The sequence below is a fragment of the Rhopilema esculentum genome, chromosome 10 (assembly GCF_057945365.1).
Source record: "Rhopilema esculentum isolate cy_ngs chromosome 10, ASM5794536v1, whole genome shotgun sequence".
In the NCBI taxonomy this organism is placed as follows: Eukaryota; Metazoa; Cnidaria; class Scyphozoa; order Rhizostomeae; family Rhizostomatidae; genus Rhopilema; species Rhopilema esculentum.
Window position 1 is genome coordinate 15,080,231 of NC_142824.1, and position 21,753 is coordinate 15,101,983.

At 37.5% G+C, this 21,753-nt stretch overlaps 1 protein-coding gene across 2 annotated transcripts in view; it reads left to right on the forward strand.

The window, feature by feature from the left end:
* Positions 1 to 18,977, forward strand: part of LOC135684445 (serine/threonine-protein kinase D1) — a 36,101-nt gene extending 17,124 nt beyond the window's left edge. For both annotated transcript variants that reach the window (XM_065200021.2, XM_065200029.2), the window contains 15 exons: positions 1,882 to 2,228; positions 2,928 to 2,964; positions 4,779 to 4,859; positions 5,682 to 5,956; positions 6,965 to 7,042; positions 8,665 to 8,971; positions 10,497 to 10,564; positions 11,422 to 11,601; positions 12,141 to 12,197; positions 12,884 to 12,988; positions 13,542 to 13,649; positions 14,354 to 14,514; positions 15,166 to 15,272; positions 16,319 to 16,404; positions 17,021 to 18,977. In XM_065200021.2, the coding sequence (XP_065056093.1) occupies positions 1,882 to 2,228; positions 2,928 to 2,964; positions 4,779 to 4,859; positions 5,682 to 5,956; positions 6,965 to 7,042; positions 8,665 to 8,971; positions 10,497 to 10,564; positions 11,422 to 11,601; positions 12,141 to 12,197; positions 12,884 to 12,988; positions 13,542 to 13,649; positions 14,354 to 14,514; positions 15,166 to 15,272; positions 16,319 to 16,404; positions 17,021 to 17,173 (2,150 nt within the window). In that variant the 3' untranslated portion in view covers positions 17,174 to 18,977. The remainder of the gene's footprint in view (positions 1 to 1,881; positions 2,229 to 2,927; positions 2,965 to 4,778; positions 4,860 to 5,681; positions 5,957 to 6,964; positions 7,043 to 8,664; positions 8,972 to 10,496; positions 10,565 to 11,421; positions 11,602 to 12,140; positions 12,198 to 12,883; positions 12,989 to 13,541; positions 13,650 to 14,353; positions 14,515 to 15,165; positions 15,273 to 16,318; positions 16,405 to 17,020) is intronic.
* Positions 18,978 to 21,753: the final 2,776 nt, after the last annotated feature.

Below are 21,753 nucleotides of genomic sequence, written 5' to 3' on the forward strand. Positions count from 1 at the left end.
TAGTGCACCCTCGCAGATGTGTAGTTCACCCTTGCAGGTATGTAGTGCACCCTTGCAGGTGTGTAGTGCACCCTTGCAGGCGTGTAGTGCACCCTTACAGGTGTGTAGTGCACCCTTGCAGATGTGTAGTGCACCCTTGCAGGAGTGTAGTCCAACCTTGCAGGCGTGTAGTGCACCCTTACAGGTGTGTAGTGCACCTTTACAGGTGTGTAATGCACCCTTGCAGGTGTGTAGTGCACCCTTGCAGATGTGTAGTGCACCCTTGCAGGAGTGTAGTCCAACCTTGCAGGCGTGTAGTGCACCCTTACAGGTGTGTAGTGCACCCTTACAGGTGTGTAGTGCACCCTTACAGGTGTGTAATGCACCCTTGCAGGTGTGTAGTGCACCCTTGCAGATGTGTAGTGCACCCTTGCAGGAGTGTAGTCCAACCTTGCAGGCGTGTAGTGCACCCTTACAGGTGTGTAATGCACCCTTGCAGGTGTGTAGTGCACCCTTGCAGGTGTGTAGTGCACCCTTGCAGTTGTGTAGTGCACCCTTGCAGGTGTGTAGTGTACCCTTGCAGATGTGAAGTGCACCCTTGCAGATGTGTAGTCCAACCTTGCAGGCGTGTCGTGCACCCTTACAGGTGTGTAGTGCACCCTTGCAGGTGTGTAGTGCACCCTTACAGTTGTGTGGTAGGTACTGGTGGACCCTTGCAGTTGAAGAAAATCTGAAAGAAAAAGAAATAGAATGTTAGAAATGAGACTTCATCTGGAGTGCGTTTCTTTTTCCAATGCTTGACAAAATGATCATTTTGATGTGATTTTTGGAAGTTCTGCTGAGATCTAAATTTTGAACTGCATGACTCGCTAGTAACGGATCGATTTATCGGTACAAACAACGATGATTATCTGGTTATTTGTGCGAATTCGCTGTTAAAGCTGATTTCCACGAGGCGAATTTCGAATTGAACTCGTTTCGCAATTTTCTTTTGATTTCCGCGAGACTGCGAATTCGCTAAAAAAATTTATATTGATTTCCCCAAAAACTCAAAATAAAAAATAAAAACTGCGCATGCCTTGATACCTTCATCAGCCATTTCCCCGCGAATTCTCCTCGTGGAATTCAGTCTTTACCGACGTAGTCAGGTTGCGATGGCATTCACATTTATGTCTAAAGAAAGTCTGACAGACATTGAGCCCCATACAGCAGACTGGAGAACATTAGCTGCCTTCGTTAGTTTTTTTGGGATTAACTAGCTGTTTGAGGACCGAATGAGATAAAAAACTTTTGAGTTACAATTTGCCTATGCAACCCATTTGCACGCTATGACGTTGCTGTTGAGATCATCCTTGTTCTGGGTTGTACTGTCGTTTAATGCTTTGCTTGTTGCAGCACTTGTATTTGAATTCTATTTTACACGATGCAATTCCTAACCGCTTCACAACACTACCAAGTGTTTTCACTAAGTTTATGCGGCAATATTATCGAAATTGGAGAAAAGCTTCGTGTATAACTCCGTGGCCCAGAAACAATTTTATTAAACAAAATGTAGAGAAGAAGGTTTTTTGGCTTTTGTAACAGCTTATTTCGTTTTGTAAGTCAGCTATGAACTTTACGATCTTGGGATTGTGGTGAAGCGAAGGTAGTATTCAAGCATCCAGTCATCCAGGCTGTACAACAACTGCAAAAATTTGCATATCCCAAAAGGGGATATGATTAAAATCGTTGACCCCAAAGTAGGCCTCCTACGCTCCATCTCCCCCTCCTCCCCCTCCCCTCCTCCCCCCTCCCCGAGAGAACAAAATATTATAAATTTCCAAAGTGAATTGGGAATTAGATGCAAAATTCTTTATTTTTCGCGTATAAGTATTTACTTCATATTGATATCGTTCTCTATAGGTTGCGGCGGGAACTTCCACAAGCGTTGTGCCATGAAGATACCCAATAATTGCAACGAGTCTCGATTAAGAAGCGACACTAATAAATCTACCCTTTCAATACCAAGAAAATACTCAGATGCCGCTAGCATTGGATCAAATGCTTCTGGTGATACTTACTTTACTGCATTAACTGAAATGCCCTCTCAGACTTCAAGCCCTTCACCCTCGCTTGGTGCGCGCCGAATGACCTGGACCTGTGGACGCCCTGTAGCCATTGATAAGTTGGTGAACAAGCTGGAAATCCCTCACACCTTTGTCATCCACTCGTATCGAAGACCAACAGTCTGCAATGTCTGTCGAAAACTTGTGAGTTCATGATTAATGTATCTGCGTTCAACTACTTATGTTGCTTTCTTCATTCCCTTTATGGATGATCAACTCATTTATCCCATTACAGACTTCTCTATCCATAATAATCTCCTTTGCTCGTGCCTAAATTCCTTTATCCGTGAGAAACTCTAGACTTACTCTATGAGCCTCTGTTTCGCTACAGCCTCATTTTACGGACGCTACAACAGAATGTTGTCTAGATAAACTCTTTCATCCGGGATAAACTCTTTATCCTTTATTACATCCACCGCGTGGATTGTTCTTACATGCAGCTTGAAGTATGCTGCTGAACTGTAATGTCAGTTTGTTATCAATGGTGTGATTTTTCTTATCAGATATTGTTACCTGTAGACCTTATAAGGTATAAAATGGACACCTTCATTCTAAAGAGATGTAAACCTGAAATTTCAAGACAATTTTAGCCACTTATTGGTTGTTTTATTGCAAACTCTTTAATTGCCTATAACAAGAATCAATGAAGTCTGTAGGCCTAAGATCTCCTTAATATTCCTCTGTACAGGCGCTTTGCGACTGACTCTCTCGTCCCCCTGTACAAATTTTCTCAATATGTAGCGCCCACTTTTTTATCCGCATAAAGTTACTAAGAGCTGTGCTGTAATCTTCGATATTTTTCATTGTCGGAGGCGTTTATGTTCTGTAATTATGTTTTTGCAGCTCAAAGGCCTGTTTCGGCAAGGATACCAATGTAAAGGTGAGCATTCTAATTAAAGTTTATGCAATTCAGCAACATATTTTTAGACTGTATGTTAACCTATAATATGTTAATGAAAGATACAAAGTTAGACATCGATAAATACAGTTTCCGCTAATAAAATTTGCAGCAAGTTGCCCAGGACACTGAGAGAACCAAAATGGTTTGCAAGTCCAGTGCCGTGATACTTAGGTTATGATGGGTTTTTTATACAGACTGCATTATGAGGTTTTTAACAAGAATTTGGTTAGCCAAAGATGAAAAGTCTCTGAGAAAAAGATCTCTAAATTCTAAGAATCTAACCCTGAAGAAGAATCTTAAGAAGAAGTCAAAGAATTTCGGTTGTTATTTTCATCATTAAGTGTATTTTTAAGATTTTCGTTTCATCTGAAGTAAGTTCTACGTCATACTAAATGACTGTTGAACGATTCTAGATTCTAGCCTATACCACCCGAAGAAACAGAAGAAATATAATTCCTCATTACTGCGCTAACTCAGGTGGCAATTCATTGATCTGAAGTTTCCGAGGATATTTGTAGCTTTACAGGCATTTGACATGCAGAAGTACAGCGAATCCAAATGTAACTTAGGCCAAATTAATCAGAACTCAAAACTGCTCACGTGTAACTATGTATAGAAAAAACTCGGATCACTGCCGAAGTCACTAAATGAAAAAATGGCTGCTCGAAGACTCCCGAAAACCGATATGATTAATCGGTAACTTTTAGTGTAGGCGAACGTATAACTTCGTCCGTCTGAACAGCTGAAATATTGAATAGGTTTATTTGGCTATACAATACCTAATATTGGTTAGTATTGGCTATATTATATTATATCCAATATTCACCTGTTTTGTTATATTTTAAACAATATTGTGATGTTCCTTCAGAAGCCATAACCATTTTTTAATGCTCCAAAAATTTTATGGCTTCATTACCTTTAAAATTCACATTTTTAAACTACGTATGGTAGCAGCACTCGTTTGTAGCAGCACTCGTTTGTAGCAGCACCCGTTTTAAATTCGCTGAAATCCAAAATCTTTGCTCTAATAACGGTATTTGCGCCAATGTTAAGTTGGTATTGTTCACACTGCAAAGCATGATAATTACGTTTGTTCATTTTATTCACACATGGTTCTATCATTGAACAACCTCGATCAGAGTTGTAATTGGCTTTTCACTGTAGAGTCTACCTCGTGTTGCCATCATGTTTCAAGCTTTTAATTCACCATCATCTAAGCAAGAAAATAGTTCCATTGTCTTAATATTCTTCGTCGGATCTTTTTATGTTCAGCTTATATAAAGGTTTATGACAGTCCTAAGTATTGAGCATTTTCTGAAGCAGATATCAGCAATTTTTGCTTTACTCGTTAGCTTTTGTTGGTTTGTCAAACATGAATTCATAAGTATGCAAATAAAGGAGAGGCCACGATAGCAGGCTGCTCGACGGACTCCGGAGGAAATCTTGCGACGAAAAAACGATAAAATAGTAGTGTATAAGGAACACCGCAACGCGACGAGAATAAACAACAAAAAACACACAAATCGGTGATGGCTAATATTTCGCCCCGGGATACGGGGCCTCATCAGAGCAAAAGTAAACGAACTAGAAATTTACAAATTTAAAATTAATAAAACTTAAATGATTAGATCTAGCGTTATAAATCAATACCCATTTTGTATGAATTCATAAACCCAGGTTTTTTTATTGCGTACTTTTACCGTCAGTTTTGCTTCGAAATGTTGTTTTATTAAAATATCAAATTAATAAAGTTACAAAATGAAATGTTATGCTTTTCTTGGCCTTTTTTTCAGACTGCAAATTCAACTGCCACAAACGATGTTTTGAAAGAGCACCAAGAAATTGTTTAGGAGAAATTGCATCAATTTCGAGAAGTACGTATATTTTTCGCAAATGTATCTGTCCCGCCTGTTCTTCACTGACAGTTCTTCACTGACTGTGATGACGTCACTTCAACATCTGCTACTGCAACAGTGCCTATTGTGTTTGTCTCTTATCGTTTCGCTGTAAGAACACGCCATTCCCATTTGATACAGAGCGCTTTAATTGTATATGTTGTCGTAGAGATCGAAAATAACACTTGTTTCCGCAAAACCTTAAGATCGCTGCCAGCATTTCATATATATCTATTAAATTGTCGCCAAAAATTTAGGCTTCTCGTGCGTTCAGTTATCTTTATTTTAAATCCCAAGGCTTCTCACGATGGGTTTCTGCGAATTTTGAAATTAAAACTTCATGAAGAAGTTTGCAAAGTTGAATGTTCATTATGGCCAGTTGATTACATATCTGCTAATTCTTCTTGCAATTTTATGTTTTATCCTGACATTAATTTTTATCTAAGCAATCTTTTGGTGATACAAAACTTGAAAATGGCTTTGAAAAAGCAGACATTTGAGTAAACAAGCTTTTCGTCTAACATTCTTCAGAGTTTAAAACGTCAAAACATAGATCGAAAACTCTGCGCTAGGAAATATATATACCCAGTTGTGGATCGAAATAGGCCAATCAGAAACGTGAGCATATGACTCTAATTTTTATCTATTGATTCTTGCTAACATTTGTCAGCCGAAAAGGTTTTAGGAGAGGGTAGAGAATTTCAGCAATAATTTCTAGAAGCTTTGACATTAGGTGTCATCTCTTTAAAGCCTCCCCTTTGCAATACTAAGAAATCATCGAGTATTTTTATTGACAAACAGCTGACTCAGCGCCGGATGACGCAGTTAGTGACAGTCAATCAGACATTGACTTCAACGAATTGCATGAAGATATCGACCAGCAGGAAGATGACGAGGTCATTACTGAGGGGAACGACGCTCAGAAAAACAAGGATGAAGGCCAGGCATTGGCAGAAACAATGAGCAACAATATTCCACTGCAAAGGATCGTCGTGTCTGTGAAACACCAGAAGAGAAGATCTTCTAAAGTACTCAAACAAGGCTGGATGCTTCATTACACCGAGCGTGATACTTCAGTATGCCAAATTAATTGTTTTCATTTCAACACTTTCTTTTTATAGATATATATTAATTTTTTTTCCACGAAAGATTGTTGCAGACATGCGAAAATGACACACAACATATTCAATCATGAAACGAAATCTGCCATATTGCATTTTACAAAAGCACGAGGTAAAATTAAGATGTTAAGTACTTGATGTGAATAGGGAGAACGAAGCGTTATTTCTAACAATTTCCGGATCTCTGCTGGAAAGATATACAGCATTTTTTGACTGACTTTCTTAAGTACTATCAAGCTATGGTAGTTATGGAAAAAATGAGTCATTCACAAACATGGCTTTCTCGAAAGGATTTTACAAAAAATTTCCCAGTGTTTTTGTTAGAACAAAGGCTAATTCTAAATAAAAAGAATTAATTTTAACATGTGCTACCTTGATGGAAAAATACACAAGGTCATCAAGTCCTTACCGAAAAAACACTGACGAAGTCCGTGGATAATTGTCTAAGAAAAAGAAATGGGTTAAAAGAATAGAAAAAATGGACACTACACAAGGTTTATTTGGTAAAGACGTGAATCTCTAAAAGATGACATTACGCTCATGCTGGGAAAGTTAATGGAGCCGCTTTGTTTCAAGGAAAAGCGTGAAAAAGCTTATGCTGAAGTTTTTGCATAAGGTTCTTTTCAAAATCAGACTCAATTTATAGACTACCCTTTCTCCCTTGTACGCCATTTGCTGAAGACGACCAATGTCTATGGTATGAACAGATAAAAAAACACAATATTACACAAATGGTTGATATTACACGTAACTCTTCATTATTTAACTTTATTTGCTTGCGATTAAAAATGTTTGTCGTTTGCATAATAATTCGGAGTATTTCTTTACCGTAAACAACTGTTAACATATAAAGAATGCCTTTTGGAGTTGATTAGTTTCCCATAGAAGGACTTCCCGTGCGGCAACTGCCGTATAATAGCAGTGATTGTGAACGTTATCCTAAAGCAAGTTTTTTCTTTGCAGAGACGAAAGCATTATTGGCGTCTTGACACAAAACATTTGACGATGTTTCAAGCTGACACTGGGCGGAATTACTATAAGGTTTGTCTTTTAATTGTCTCTTCGTTGGTGAAGAAGAATTTCGAAAGGTAGCGACCCGCAAACTCTATGGCCAATCGCTTGTCGCAAGTCTATTGTCGCAAATCTATTGTCGCAAGTCTATTGTCGCGCACATGACTTGTCACAAGTCACTTGTCGCAAATCTATTGTCGCCAATCAGTTATCAAAATTCATTGTTCTAGTACTGCTTGTTGACACTGGCAGCGAGACTGAAGAGGCAAGGTGATTAGGGAGCATAGAAAGGATTTGTTTTCTCTGTAGAGTTAAATACATTTTGTCCCCATGAATTCGGTGATTACCTTTATTCCCATTTGGTAATTTAGTCCATAAGTTTTTGTTACATGATTTACTCGGCTAATGTTTTACTTTGTATCAGAGAGCAAGTAGCTTCATAGCACAGCAGAGAATAAGATATCGAAGACTAATGAGGAGGAAGACATATCTAATTTTCCATGAAAATCAAACTTGCAAGGGTAGCATTGTGAGGAGTAACTAATAGCCGAAAAATATGTTTTGTAACCATTCGAAAAAAACTAAGCCAAACTGGGCAACATTGTCGGGCAATATGTCACATATTGCTGATGCTACTCAAGTGTTGTCCAGTTTGGCCACCGTGTTGGCCGACAAATTCATCAAGAAATTTGTTGCTCGAAGTTTGGACATGCACAAACATTTTTCGGCAACATTTGTTGCTCAGCTCTATGTTGTTCAGTTTGATCATCTTGTCGGGCAACAATTAACCTTACTTTCCAACAACTTGCGCAGTGTTGTATTGCAAAACAGTATGCTCAAGTCGATTAAAATAAAATGGCCTGTCAAAATTTGAGCTTTGAAGTTGATTGTACAGAATGGGAAGAAAACCATGGAAGAAAGAATAGTTCAGGAAGAATAAAAAGGTCGCGTCTGAAACAAGTCCAAGTGCAAGTTCTGCTTCTACGAGTGCTCAACCAAAGAGTGCTAAAAACAAAACACAATAGTGTTGTGATGTCAAAATCAGCTTCCAGTAGCTGCAGCTTGCTTTCTTTCTGCCATACTTATCCAAATTCTTGAAAACCACTTAAAAATCAAATTTGGCACGCTGTTTTGACAACACCAGCAAAAGATGCTGCACGACAATTTTACCTAGTTTGGCCACCATGTTTCGACGACAACAGAATCAACAAAATTTCGAGAAACATTGTCGGGCAACGATGTTGCCCGGTTTGGCCAAGGCTTTAGAAACTCAGGAAAAAAAGCGAGATAACTAGTATTCGGAACTTGGAGTAGCAACTAAGAACCGTCCTGTTCTTTACACCAAAAGCGTAAAACAATTTCTATAGTCTATTATTCATATTTCTGTTTTTAGCCAATTTTTTATTCTATCATTGATTTTTAATCGACACTGTTTAAGTAATGTACTAGAGTTTAAGTAATTCTGATATTTCTGTTCCTTTATGTGGTCTAAATTTGATTTCAAAGTCAAACTTTTTTGTTAATGCGATTTTGTTTTTTTTGTGGTAAAGGGTACTTTCGACTTTGAGATTTTGAATCTAGGTAAGGTTAAATTATTTATTTTAAGTCTTCCTAAATACTCTTACACTAGTGGTAAATAATTTTTCTTATAGGATATTCCGCTCCAAGACGTGCTGGCCATTGAAACCAACACAGATCATTCGGGAAAGCCTGAAAAAGGCGGGGCTTACGTCTTCGCGCTGAAAACGACAACTTGTATATATTATTGTGGAGAGCGTGAAGAATTTGATGAAAAAGGAAGCATAATCCCAGCGGAGCCAGATAGCGGCAAAGGAATTAGAATTGGTTTATCATGGGCAGAAATCGTCAAGAATGCTCTTCAGCCCATCGCCATGAGAACTGAAGCTGCTGCGGCTGCCGCAAGCGTCGTTGCAGGATCTGCCGCGAGGTCATCAGCGCGTAAGTAGAGCATCTTGTTATTTTTAATGTCACCAATATATTTTTTGGAAATAGGGAGCTCCTAGAAACGTTGACTTAAGTAAATTACACTTAACGAGGCATCAACGCAAAATTTTAACTTCTGAAAATGGCAACAAAACTTCAGTCTTATGAAGTTGGGACTATAAGTGCGGTCGAAAAACGCATCTACGTTCTATTCATCCCATACATGTTGCGAGAAGCAAGCAAGAGAAGCTAGTGCGATTCAACTTTTGGTAGCCTAGTATTTTTACAGTCTCATGGTCATAAATAAATAATTGGTTGATCATGTGTCATCCGAAAATAATCGTGAAAGTTCTCGGTCGACGTAGCCTTTGGCTGATCACGTCAATGAAATAGAAAAGGTTCTATAAAAACAGGAAGGAATTAAATCGACCAAAAATAAAGTTTCGAGCCGCTACCATCCTGCCTCCTCAAGCCTACCAGCTGTGGTAGTGGACGCTACACTTTCGCGTTACAAAATGAATATTATGGTATTGAAGCTTGGTACAGTCTCTTGGTACAGTCGCCTTTGACACAAAAATGGCTCCCTCAATCAATGCCTGCAAGTCAAAACTCAAGGAAAAATAATCCTTTTTTATATATATATATTGAGGTGTATTGTTGTACATTTATACATCTTTGATTTAGTCATATTCCGCTCTTTTTAATGTTGATTTTATAATATATAACTTTTTATTTTGTAAGTAGTTTTTGCAGAGCCAATTGTAAGACAGTATTTAGACTGAATTTTTAACCTGGGTAAATAAGTTCAAAATGAATTTTTAAAATGAAACCTTTGAAAAATGATATTTCTCGCTAAGCTTCTCTGGTGAAAGTTTGTCCGAAATAGAAAATATTGTACACTAGGATGACCAAAAAAAGTTTCGCGATGCTAATTTTTTTGCGTCGATGCCTCTTTAAAGAAGTTTTCGGTACCGCAAGATTTGAAGATGACACGAAATAGCGGAAACATAGTGTACTGAAATATATTTCTTCCGTTTTCTTCCGACAATCTTCTGAGTATAAACGTCTGATAATGACCGAAAGTAAGCGGAAATTGTATACCGTATATCCTCGAATTCCCCCCCCCCCCCCTCCCCTTGAAAAAGCCCCCACCCTAGAACTACCAATTTTCAATTAGCCCCCCCCCGCCCCTTCGAATAAGACTCCACTGCTACCGTGAATCCTCGAATTGGCCCCTCTCGATTTGTTGATTTTTTTGCCATCTGAGGTTGCCTTTGGCGTTTTATTGAATTACCGCAAAAATTCATATTTTTGGTAATAATTAATTGTTCATAAAGAAATTCCTATTAGAATATACGAGTTCTTTTATTAATGTCTTAAATATCAGAACATGTCTTTAAACAACCAAAAATATCAGAAATAAATAAGCCTCCAGGGGGCTAATCGAGGATTGACGGTATCCAGGTGTGGATCGAAAGTAACGTTATCACTTCTTGAAAGTCCATATCTAAATTCTAAGCAGTCCGTGTTTTTCCTGCAGAGGGTAAAGACAAGATCAAGACAATGGAAGAAAGCGATAAAGAAACCGAGCAACAAGACCAGGCCCAGGTGAATAGATACCGATCTCCAAAACGCTGACTACCACTAGATTTTGTTCGCTCGCCAATTGCGATCATATAGACCTGTACTCGAGCGTGAATAACGCATTTGTAGCGGGCAACAGCTGTTACTACCTAAACAAAACTCCTAAGTAGATTTCGTCCTAGCTTCGGACATCCTAATTTCGTTGCTGTTGAAAATCCACACAAATTATTGTATTCTTTAGACATTCTCGCCTTGCCGGAAAAGGCATGGATAATTTATTCCGAGATATTGTTGTTTAAGGTTTTGTAAGTTGAAGAGCAGTGCAATAGTTCTGAAAGAATAACGAATTGTAATAAAAAATCATCCATACATTCTTCGCTGTTTTCCTAAGACATCTTAATAAATTGATTAGCTTGTCATAGAATATTTTCTAGCTGGTTATTTCAGAGATAGTTTGATCGAAATATGTTTTTCAAATAGGCTTATTCTTGATCATAGAAAGATATCGTAACCGGCCTGGAAAAAATGTAAAAATATTCGTGATGAAAATCGCAATCTTTTGGTTTGTTATATAATGCATGATACCGTGTAGGCACGACTTTAAAGTCCTTAATATGTAGAACAGCATGACTGTAAGTTGCTACTATTCAGTCTTCTGTGATCATCAGGCAAAATGTGCATATTTTTTTGAATACCCTAACCAAAGATAAAAGCATGATGTTACATGCTGTGACGACATTGGCTACACGTGTAATTTCGTTTCGTTTAGACATCAAGAAACTCAATCTAGGCAAGATAAAAGAGTTAAAGCATTGTTAATAGGCGAGTCTGTAATGTTATTATTAAAAAAGCTTATCTATTTTAATTTTGTTTTTATTCAGGATTTCAGCGAGGTTTACCAACTTTTCACTGACGAGATTCTTGGTTCCGGACAATTTGGAGTTGTTTACGGCGGTGTCCACCGAAAAACCGGTCGCGACGTGGCTGTCAAAGTTATTGACAAATTAAGATTCCCTACTAAAGAAGAGAGAGCACTGAAAAACGAAGTCACTATATTGCAGGTAATTTCTTCTTGGCCATTGCAAGTTGTTATTTCTATAAAATAGTTTTTGTACTTTTTATCCTCTATGTCCACCATTTGATCAAATGTGTTTTCATTGCAATTTTTACCTAATATTTTCTATTTTAGTTAATCCCCGCGAATAGTTTCCATGTTTGTTAAGCCTATGTTCTTCCTATAGCAAAACGCAGAGTCATAAATATGGCAAATAAGCATTTTCTAATTCCCAAAAATTTAAATTCACCCAGGGATAGAAGCTGGTACATTTTCAGTTGATTTGAAAAGTAGGTCGGGTCGGTCATAATTTTGTCAATTTAAACAAATTTGTTCTTGCCAAAGATAAAAAAGAAACTCTTTGTTGGAAAGAGAAATGAACGTTGTATGATAAGATTCTAGGCCGCTTTTTGTTGTCTGGCAGTTATCTTGCAGCATGGAAATGTGTAGAATTTCGTCATGAGCATGCCTTCATTGAATTGAGTATACATCTTCATAGTGCTCAGTTCCTTCATTGTAGCTAATGTTTATGGTCTTCGATTTCAGACTATTCACCAAGGAGCAGTTGTTAATCTAGAGTGGATGTTTGAAACGCCTGAAAGGGTAAGCGACAGGATAATTCTGAAATTAAAATTTTCGATAGTCTAATGGATCATCAGTGCAGTGGTGTAACTGAGACATCTTCGGTCCTAAGGGAAAAACTGAAACGGGGCCACTATTTATGGACCGCAAGAAAGACCCAACCAAGGGTGCAGAGCATGTCAAACACGATGCAAGATATAAATATGATAATCTTTCTCGTTAACTAGGGAGAGCTGAGTTACAAAAGCTTCAATTGAAGAACCTCAAAAGTTTTCGAAAATGAGTTGAACTAGAATCAAGTTATAAAAACATGGATATGAGTGTTATTTGGATGCTCCTTTTGGCACGAGACTGCGTCACGCCACTGCATCAGAGTCCTTCTATTGCACTTTTGGGTTGCCTGAACGATGTTTTTTTAGGTTTTGTCGCTTTATTAGAGTTTGTATAGAATTTGCTACTGATCAGGTTAAATATTTTCCGGACCAAATATGTTATAATCTATGCGAAAATTTGAAATTTTTGGCCGCCCTCTTAACTTTTCCTGTCATGTGATTTGATCCGAATTTACACTACCACGTACATTGAGTCTCAAATTTCATTTGGTGTTTAAATGCATGAATTGGTGTTTATCTCAATTGCAGCTTTTACCTCCCACATAGTTCCATGCGTATTGTGATAATTATATCGGCATTGTTTTTCTGTCGCAGATTTTTGTCGTAATGGAGAAAATGAAAGGAGACATGTTGGAGATGATATTAAATAGTTCGAAAGGAAGACTTTCAGAGAAGGAAACGAAATTTCTCATTCATCAGGTTCATATCTCATTCATCTTTATTTCTTCAACCAAATTCTTATTTTTCGAATCTTTGTTAATATTAAAGAAAACATCTTTTTCATTCATATTTATTGCTATTTAGGACATCTTTTAATATTTGATCTATTATATTTTAATATCAGATTAAGTCAAAATTGATTTCTCTTTGAAATTTGAGTCATGGGGTGTTTACTGTGTTATATGTTCCACATGGTGACACCTTTAATGCGCTGTTGTATTAGAAATTTATCTTACATGCAAGATGCATTTTACATTACAAGCACAGGCATTCGCTAAAGAGAGTGAAACTCTTTCAAATTTTTGAAAATACAGAATTAAGCTGTGAAATTATGATTTTTTTTAAGTAGAGTAGTCTTTACTGGAAATAAAAAATAGAACTGGTTGAGAAGATAACCTTGCGCGCTCTAATCTCACTTAGGGTGTAGTCGGACAGTTGATCACGATACATAATGTTAGGCAAAGAACTCTCTTGCTGTCTTAGTTCGCTTAAATAGCAATGAGTAAGTATGACATTTCATCTTTCATCGCAGATCTTGGTAGCGTTGAAGTACCTACACAGTCAAAACATAGTGCACTGCGATTTGAAACCGGAAAATGTTCTCATAGCTGAAAATGTTTCAAAGAGCAAGTTCCCACAGGTAATAGTCGTCTGTTTTAGAAAATTCTAAAATTCACTCGATTCTTTGTTGCTCATTTTTGTGTTTATCCGAGTATAAATTGTGTAGGGAATAAATGTTTTACGAATCTTTCTGTTAAAACTTGTATTTTTAATGTTCATTAGAATATTATGTATCAACTCTGGACAGAAAGTTACTTTAAACCCAAGCAAAATCAAGTGAAAATGGCAGAGACCTCATTTTGGTAGTCTTGGATATATCTACAGTATAATCCGGTTATAACGTAATTTAAGGAACCAGTGTATCAGGTATGTTATATCCGAAGTACGTTGTAACGAGGGTAAGTAAAAATTGACTAAAACCAAGCACACCTTTGGCGGGACCAAGCACACCAGTACGTTATATCCGAAAGTACGTAATAACCGAGTACGTTATAACGGGATTCTACTGTATATGATATATTTACATATATACGATGATACGAAATTGCTCAAACATAGCATACTGAAGTAGCTTCCATCTGACGCTCTGCAGTGAATAAACGTCGAATAAAGACCGGTGGTAGGCAAAAGAATTGTCCGTTTTTCGTGCCACTTTCAAATTTTATTGACGAACCCAGAGTGTTTTTAAATTGTGTTGGACTTTGTTGCTGAACAAGATATGAATTGTACCACATTGTTGCCGGCTTTATTTAAATTGAGTTTAATGTACTTTGCTACCCATAGATAAAGCTTTGCGATTTTGGATTTGCCCGGATAATTGGAAGGGAGTCCTTCCGTCGTTCCGTTGTCGGAACACCCGCCTACCTAGCCCCTGAAGTCCTTAACAACAAGAAGTACAACCGATCACTTGATATGTGGTCAGTTGGCGTTATCATATATGTCAGGTATGTTGTTACGTTACTTTATGATTTTAATTGCACTTTTTTAAAGTCGTATTCTCTCATTTCTGTAACTTGACTAGACAGAAAATGGTTGCACTTCGAGTGGTTGTAGTGTTCTTATGTTTTTCTTGCGACCCTGAATATACTACGACCGGTGGGCGAACCAACGGGCTAGGCCTATTGGCCTATACAAGACACTCAACACCGTTATGATATGAATGGAAACTGATAAGCAATTAAACTAGCGCATATTACATGAAGACAAACAAACATATTGCGCTAAATAGAGTTCACAACAAAGCCGAACAACACATATGACTTTTAAAGTGATACTCTTATGACTCTAAGAGATAGAACAACACATATGACTGTAAGAAAAGTGTTACTCTGATCACACATTATAAAAATGCCTCACTTCACGTAATAATACCTCTGGCAACCTCTAAGCATCTTGTCCCTCTATGGCGGGGTCCTTGTAATAGACAACTGTTAGATAACTGAAATCGTGGCTATTGTGTACAGTATAATGCTAAGATCTATCTAGGATCTAAAAGACATCTAGGACCTATAATAATAGGAGAGAAATTTTGTTTCATGCAATGCTCGCAACACATGTTGAAAGTTTTCTAAAATTTTGTATATAATTTTTTTCAGTTTAAGTGGTACATTCCCTTTCAACGAAGAGGAAGAAATCGCCGATCAGATAAAAAATGCTGCATTTATGTACCCACCAAATCCATGGGCTGAGGTCTCGGCCGAAGGTATTTGCTTATTAATATTTTGCTTGCTTTCCACCTTGAATTTCTTGAAGGAGGCTCAAATTCAGTGATGTGTTTTCCTGCGTGGAAAGGCTCACCTTAAACTACGCGTTAAGGTTTTAAATGCTAGTTAATACTGTTGTGTCATATGCGGTAAGCACGTTATTTGTGTATTTTAACTTAAGTTTTGTTCCTTTAATGCTTTATACAAAGTAAAAGCTTTCATATAAATAAAAGCTCGCCAAGTTGCGTATACAAGCATTTGTCGACTAAAAAGAATAAGTTATTCCTATTTCAAAGATTTTCCATGCAAAAATCTAAAGAAAATGTATGACCAAAATGTAATTAAAGTCCATTCGATCTCTTTCTAAAAGTGGAGCACCTTTTTGTTAGTTAATGCAGATCCTAATTTGTCCCAAACTCTAGCCCCACCAAAAGCAAGGCCCTTTCGGCTGAGTGATATTTCACCTGTCTGAAGATTCCAACCTAGTTTAGAACTGCATGTTTCCATGATACAGTAATGACGTAATGTTCTTGCGGATAATAAGCCACGACATTTTCTACTGATTTCATTTTACTTGAATTCGGTCATTTGATGCATAACTAGACAATCAAGTCGTTTGAAGGAAAAGCAGTTGTTCCTGCTATATATTTCGCATTTTTGAAATTTTGTAACGGCCACTAAATCACAGTTATCCCTTTCAAGAAAGCAGTCTTAATGTACAAATGTTGCAAGATCTTTAACAGGACAAATCCGTCCAAGACTTTCAAAACTCCTATTCCATGAGTTTTTCGTTATCACGTTTGAATCTTCTGTCAATAAATAAAAACGTTTATTTAAAGTTTCTTCCCTTGGATTTTTTTTAAAGGTTTTGTTCTCCATCTCTTAACTGTATTCTAGCGTTGATCGAAAAAATAACCCTCTTAACTATCTACTAGGGTTGATCCAAGGAAATCGTTACATTTACGGATGTTTAATTATTCGCTGCCTTATGCATTGTATTCTTTTTGCATTATTTTATTGGTTAATTTTTCCTGCATTTTGACAGCAATTGACCTTATCAACAAGTTGTTGCAAGTTAAAATAACAAAGAGGTTGTCATGCCAACAAGCCCTCTTTCATGTTTGGATGCAGGTATGCACATTTTGTCTTTTGTCTCCTTCATTGGCATTTATCGAATTTTTGCAAAGGAACAAAGGAACAAAATATCCTTGGATCCAAAGGAACAACCCTGTTTGATCCAAAGAAACAACATTTTTTTATTCAAAAGAACAACATTGTTTGATCCAAAGGGATAATGTTGTTTGATCAAAGAACCAAATACAACCTTTTTCTGGATCCAAAGATACCAACACAACATTTTTGGATTCCATTGAACAACATTTTTGGATCAAAGTAACACTTTTGGGATAAAGAAGCAACATTTTTGGACCCATAGAAACAAAATTGTTGCCAAATTTCATAAGTTGATAAGCGTAGCAAATTAAAAAAAAAATTCGTTGCGAGTGAATTTATTGTAATACCGATACTTCGAAAATGGAAGTGTTTTACAAGAGAGTGAAAAGGACAGAAGCAACTTTCGAACAGATATTTTCCCATTCATATGTGTAATGACTACCAAAACTTCATTTTCATAATTTAGGAGCATTCATTTTCAACTTTCTTTCCCCTTTGCCCCATTATTTGACCTTTCCCCTACCCTTTTACATTTTGCGGTGATCTTACGAGCAAAGCTGTATTCCCATTCCAGGATTATAACACTTGGTTGGAGCTGCGGAGCTTAGAAGAGGCTGTTGGGAGGCGCTATTTGACACATGAAAGTGACGACGAACGATGGCAGCGGTATGAAAAATCACTGCGTGCGACGCCAACAGCTACTGATGGCGAAATTAGTTTTCTTTAATGGTTCTTGAAATTTTAATATGAATATTCTCTGAACATGAATATGCTGGATGGCCAGCTTTGCGTAGGTAAATAGACAATTTTTTTGACAGAAAGTGGTCGTATTAATGATGCCTAGGGTCTTAAGTGTATCGATTGCAGTACAGTGAACTGGTTGATCAAGGTATGAACGATTAAATAAATAAGTGAAGGGAGAGGGGAAAAGAGTGGCGAATAATGAACTGACGAGGTTTTAGATGTTTGTAATAGCTGTTATAGTGATGATGGTTGGTCGTTTAAGATACGAATACATATGCAGCATTTGCAAACGTCTGATGTTAACCGAACGGGAACAGTGTCTAGAAAGGTGTCCAAAGAAATCACTTAAGAAGTTTTTTCATTTTTGACAATCGATATTTTTGGCAAAGAGATACGATGCCATGAATGCAGTTGATAAATACCCAAGTATTTTATATAAAAAAGTATTTTACCAAGGGTTGAAAACCCTGTTCTCTCTCATTGAACAAATGCGGAATTCTTTTGGTATTAAAAAAAATCCAGGCATTTTTGTATTCCCTTTAATTCACCCCCCCCCCAAAAAAATGTCCGGTCTGTCGGTATTAAACGTTTTTCTGTGACTCTTTCAACCTTTAAGCTGTGTCTCTCAAACGAAGGCTTTAAGTTTCCCCTACGAATCGCAATCAATCTCATGTGTATATTTCCAAACGTAGCTTCTTGTGATGTGTTAAATGTTCGTGAAACTATATTCCTTCTTCAGTAGCGTTTCAATGCCGGGGGATCCAATTCACCTTAGGAACTTTATGGTCTAAATGACGTAATTTATCAAGTAGATATTCGATAGTTTTTCATCTTCACTACCACTATTGATCGAAATTTTTGCTACTTTTAATTAGATTTGCGATGACAATGCCGAGTAGTGCTTCTTATTACCCAGTGCTTATTACCCTGTAAATCAGATTTTCATTGGCTGTGCACATGTGTTACACCTTTCGACGTTCCCAATATTAACGAGCTTTTTTTACTAGGATCCTAATGATACCTTAATTAGTATCGTGCCACCTTAGTCCGTATTATTTCTCAAGGGCATATTGTAGTCATAGTAACCGTTTAGCCTGCAAGTTATTTTACTGCGTCGTATTTTCTACTTTATGTTTTTAAACTACCCAACTTCAACATGCATACACATTTTTAAGCAGATGTTTTAATTTGCGTGAATTTATCGTAAAAGTAATCGTGTAATTCGTTAACGTTTTATTTGGTTAGTTTAGGGTTAAACAGGGCTGCTCTCTCGCGCAAGTCATCAGTCATGTCGAATTTACTTTGCCTGCATTTCAGACACGTTTATAGGTAGTAACATTCTCCAGTAGGATTTTTAGTCCAGTGAGATATCAAGCATTTAACCCTCTATTAAGTACGTGCTTGTAAGATTTGCAAATAGAGAACCCCAAATGAGCATGACGTCAATCTCTAGATGGTGATAATCGACTCTAAATGTACTTAATACAGCTTAATACAAGGTGGATCGTTATCAACGCATTACTTTATTTGAGGGACCTTCTTGCCTTAATTTGATACTTCTTGAAACATTTTATTGATGACTTGTATAACAATATTCAACGACATGAGCAACTTGCTATACCAGTTAATATGTATTATTTATTTTTCATTAGTATTGTACAAAGGCCTAACCTCTCGTAGATTATAAAAATCTCGTAATCACGTATTTCTGAGTAGGATATGGGAGACTCTGTTTGGGTATCGAACAAAATAACTAACAAAATTAATTACATTGTCTTGGTTTTTTATTTGATGTTTGTTTGAGCTCCTTCATGCCTTGGTGTCTTCGGGAAGGTTTGCCAAATGACCCTTACCCCTTACCCTTAATTCAAATTGGTGCCTCCTTCGAATGGGCGCTCCGCTTCAAATGAGCGCCCCTACCCTCAAGAGAGAAATGGTTGTGATGATGGCAAAGAAATTGAAATATACGTCTACCTTGAATAGAGAACTGATGATTTTTTTATATAAAGCTTAGATCGAACTTTTCATTGCTTGGGATCTGAAGAAATGGTTTAAAGCTGATAGGCGCTGCTTTCGAGTCAGGTTATTGAAAGGTATTAAAGAATGAATTGCGTTGGTGATCACATGACAGATTACATCTGAAACAGCTAGCCAGGTCTAACAAATGTAATTCACTAAATTTATTTTTATTAAAAGTCTTTTTGTTGAATTCGTAATTCGCTATATAGAGGCTGGATTAAGGTTTGCACACTGACAGCGTTCCGTTCTCGTTTTCAAATTTTAAATTTTGAGGAGGATTACACTTAGTAGGAGCCCTCGTGTTCTGCCTATCTTATCTATTCTTTGAGCATTGCAAAGAACATGTGTAAAGAACTTGAAACTGTATGGGGAAAATTAGCGAAAGGAAAATGATGAACGTAACTGTCTGGGTGACGAAATGATCAATAAAAAAATGACGAAAATAATATATGTAATGAGCTGAAAGCAGGACATGTTAATTTACCGTAAATCTTCGAATTTGGGGGCTTATATATTTTTATATTTTGGATGGGAGATTATTCGACGAAGGGCTTCTACGAAGACATTATTAAAAGGCCTCGTATATTTAAGAGGAAATTTCTTTATTAACATTTAATTAATCATTACCAAAATTATGATTTTTTGTGGTAATTCAATAAAACACCTTAAATGCAACCTTAGATGGGGACCAATTCGGGGATTTACGGTAGCAGTGGGGGCTTATTGGAGGGGCTTTTTGACAATTTATAGTTCTAGGGTGGGGGCTTATTCGAGGTGGGGGGCTCTTTTCGAAGGAGGGGTTAATTCGAGGATTTACAGTATATGCTATTCTTTCTTCTCTGATACACGCTCCACTGATTCCCGCTCCTCTGCTTCCCGCTCCTGACTTTTATTTCCGCCATAGAATTAATGTGGCTCTTGTACCCAAGGTAAAGGTTAAGCCCCGATCACGTAACTCGATTTTTCACTCGATTTACTCAACAAGATGTCGAGTGATGTCGAGTAAAGTTTGATCTTTAAAAAAAAAGTCGAGAGAAAATGGTGTTGTCGAATGAAAATCGAATCGTTTGGCCACCTTGTTGAGTGATTCGAGTGAGCGCTTGCGCAGTTATCATCTCTAATGCTTGGTGCGCAATTCGAGAGTGGGGCGGCCAAAAAGGGGCAGGGAAGCATGCAACTGTGGGACCTCGAGGTTCAGGGGACCTCTTAGAGTGATTAAAACCATTTATGAATGGGATTGATTAAACGAAGCAAAAGGGTGCCTAAGAAATGGTAATTTGCCTAAACGAAATAAAATATTTAGTGACGGTACTGTATGAAACGAACGACCGAGATCTTTTGACGCTAGAGTTAGTCAAGAGACTGTAAAAGAACATTTGCATGTAAGATAAACACTGCAGCCGCTTTGCGTTTCTTTGCCTTCATTTTGTTAGCGTGAGTGAAAAGTCGAGGGAAAAATCGAGCGAAAAATTGAATTGTTTGGCAATCCATGCTCGACTTCGCTCGATTTGGGGATCAAATGTTGAGAGAAAGATCGAGCAAAAAAATCGAATCGTTTGGCCAAGGCTTTAGGCCTATTGTGAAAGGAGCAAGGGGTGTAACGTAACGAATGAGAAATTATTAGATCAATGAAAGTAGGCTGCTTTCTGGAGAACTGCGGGAAAACTAGCTGGGCGGATCCAATTATTGCGGAGTAAACTGCCTCGATTGCGGAAAGACACCCGTTGCACCTAGGAACAATTAGCCCGAGGTACTTTACTTAGTTTAGGCGGATTCTTATCAAATCGAAACTACTGGGAAACTGCCTGTGATGTCTTTATGGAGCTTTTAAGGTATTGTAGATTCGCACTCGATTGTAATGCATCGTGGTGCGATTTTGTGCGGTTGCTTGTGTGATGAATTTATGGTCTCTGGTCAGGAAGATGTTTTGAATTTTTCGGATGCATGTTCATAAAAAACAATTTTCTTCGTATAGTTTTTCTTGGAATAAGTAGGCGATGACATTTACAATAAAGAAGTGAGAAACTCAGAAGAACCAATAAATCTGCATCAGAGATGTGTTTGCAAGATTTTAATCTAAATGGCCTGGTCCACTGCATGAGAAGCCGGAACTCAGTTTTTACAGCGATTGACTCGAAACCGAACAGATCGAATTCCAAGCTCTTTCTCCACCGGAACCAACGTAAGTGTCGGGATAGGCATCGAACTCTTATATAATCGACTGCTTCGCTAAAAGATTTCAATTTGGTATGTCTATGCAACTTCTGCTTGAAAAAAGAGACGTAAATCTAACCAATAAGGTTGTAGGTTGTCCCTGTAATGCTGTAATAGGTCAAGGCTCTTGCGCAACCGGCATGCTTTGCGACTTTATTTTCGAAACGAGCCTAGTATCGTATAGCATGTTAGTACCAAATACTGTTCAGTTCCCTTCACAAATGATGCTGGTTGCAAATGAACCTCTACAGCAAATGATGCTGGTTGCGCAAGAAGCATTTAAGCTGTAATTCATGTAAATTTCTCTTCGCTTTAAAAGAAACAATTCCG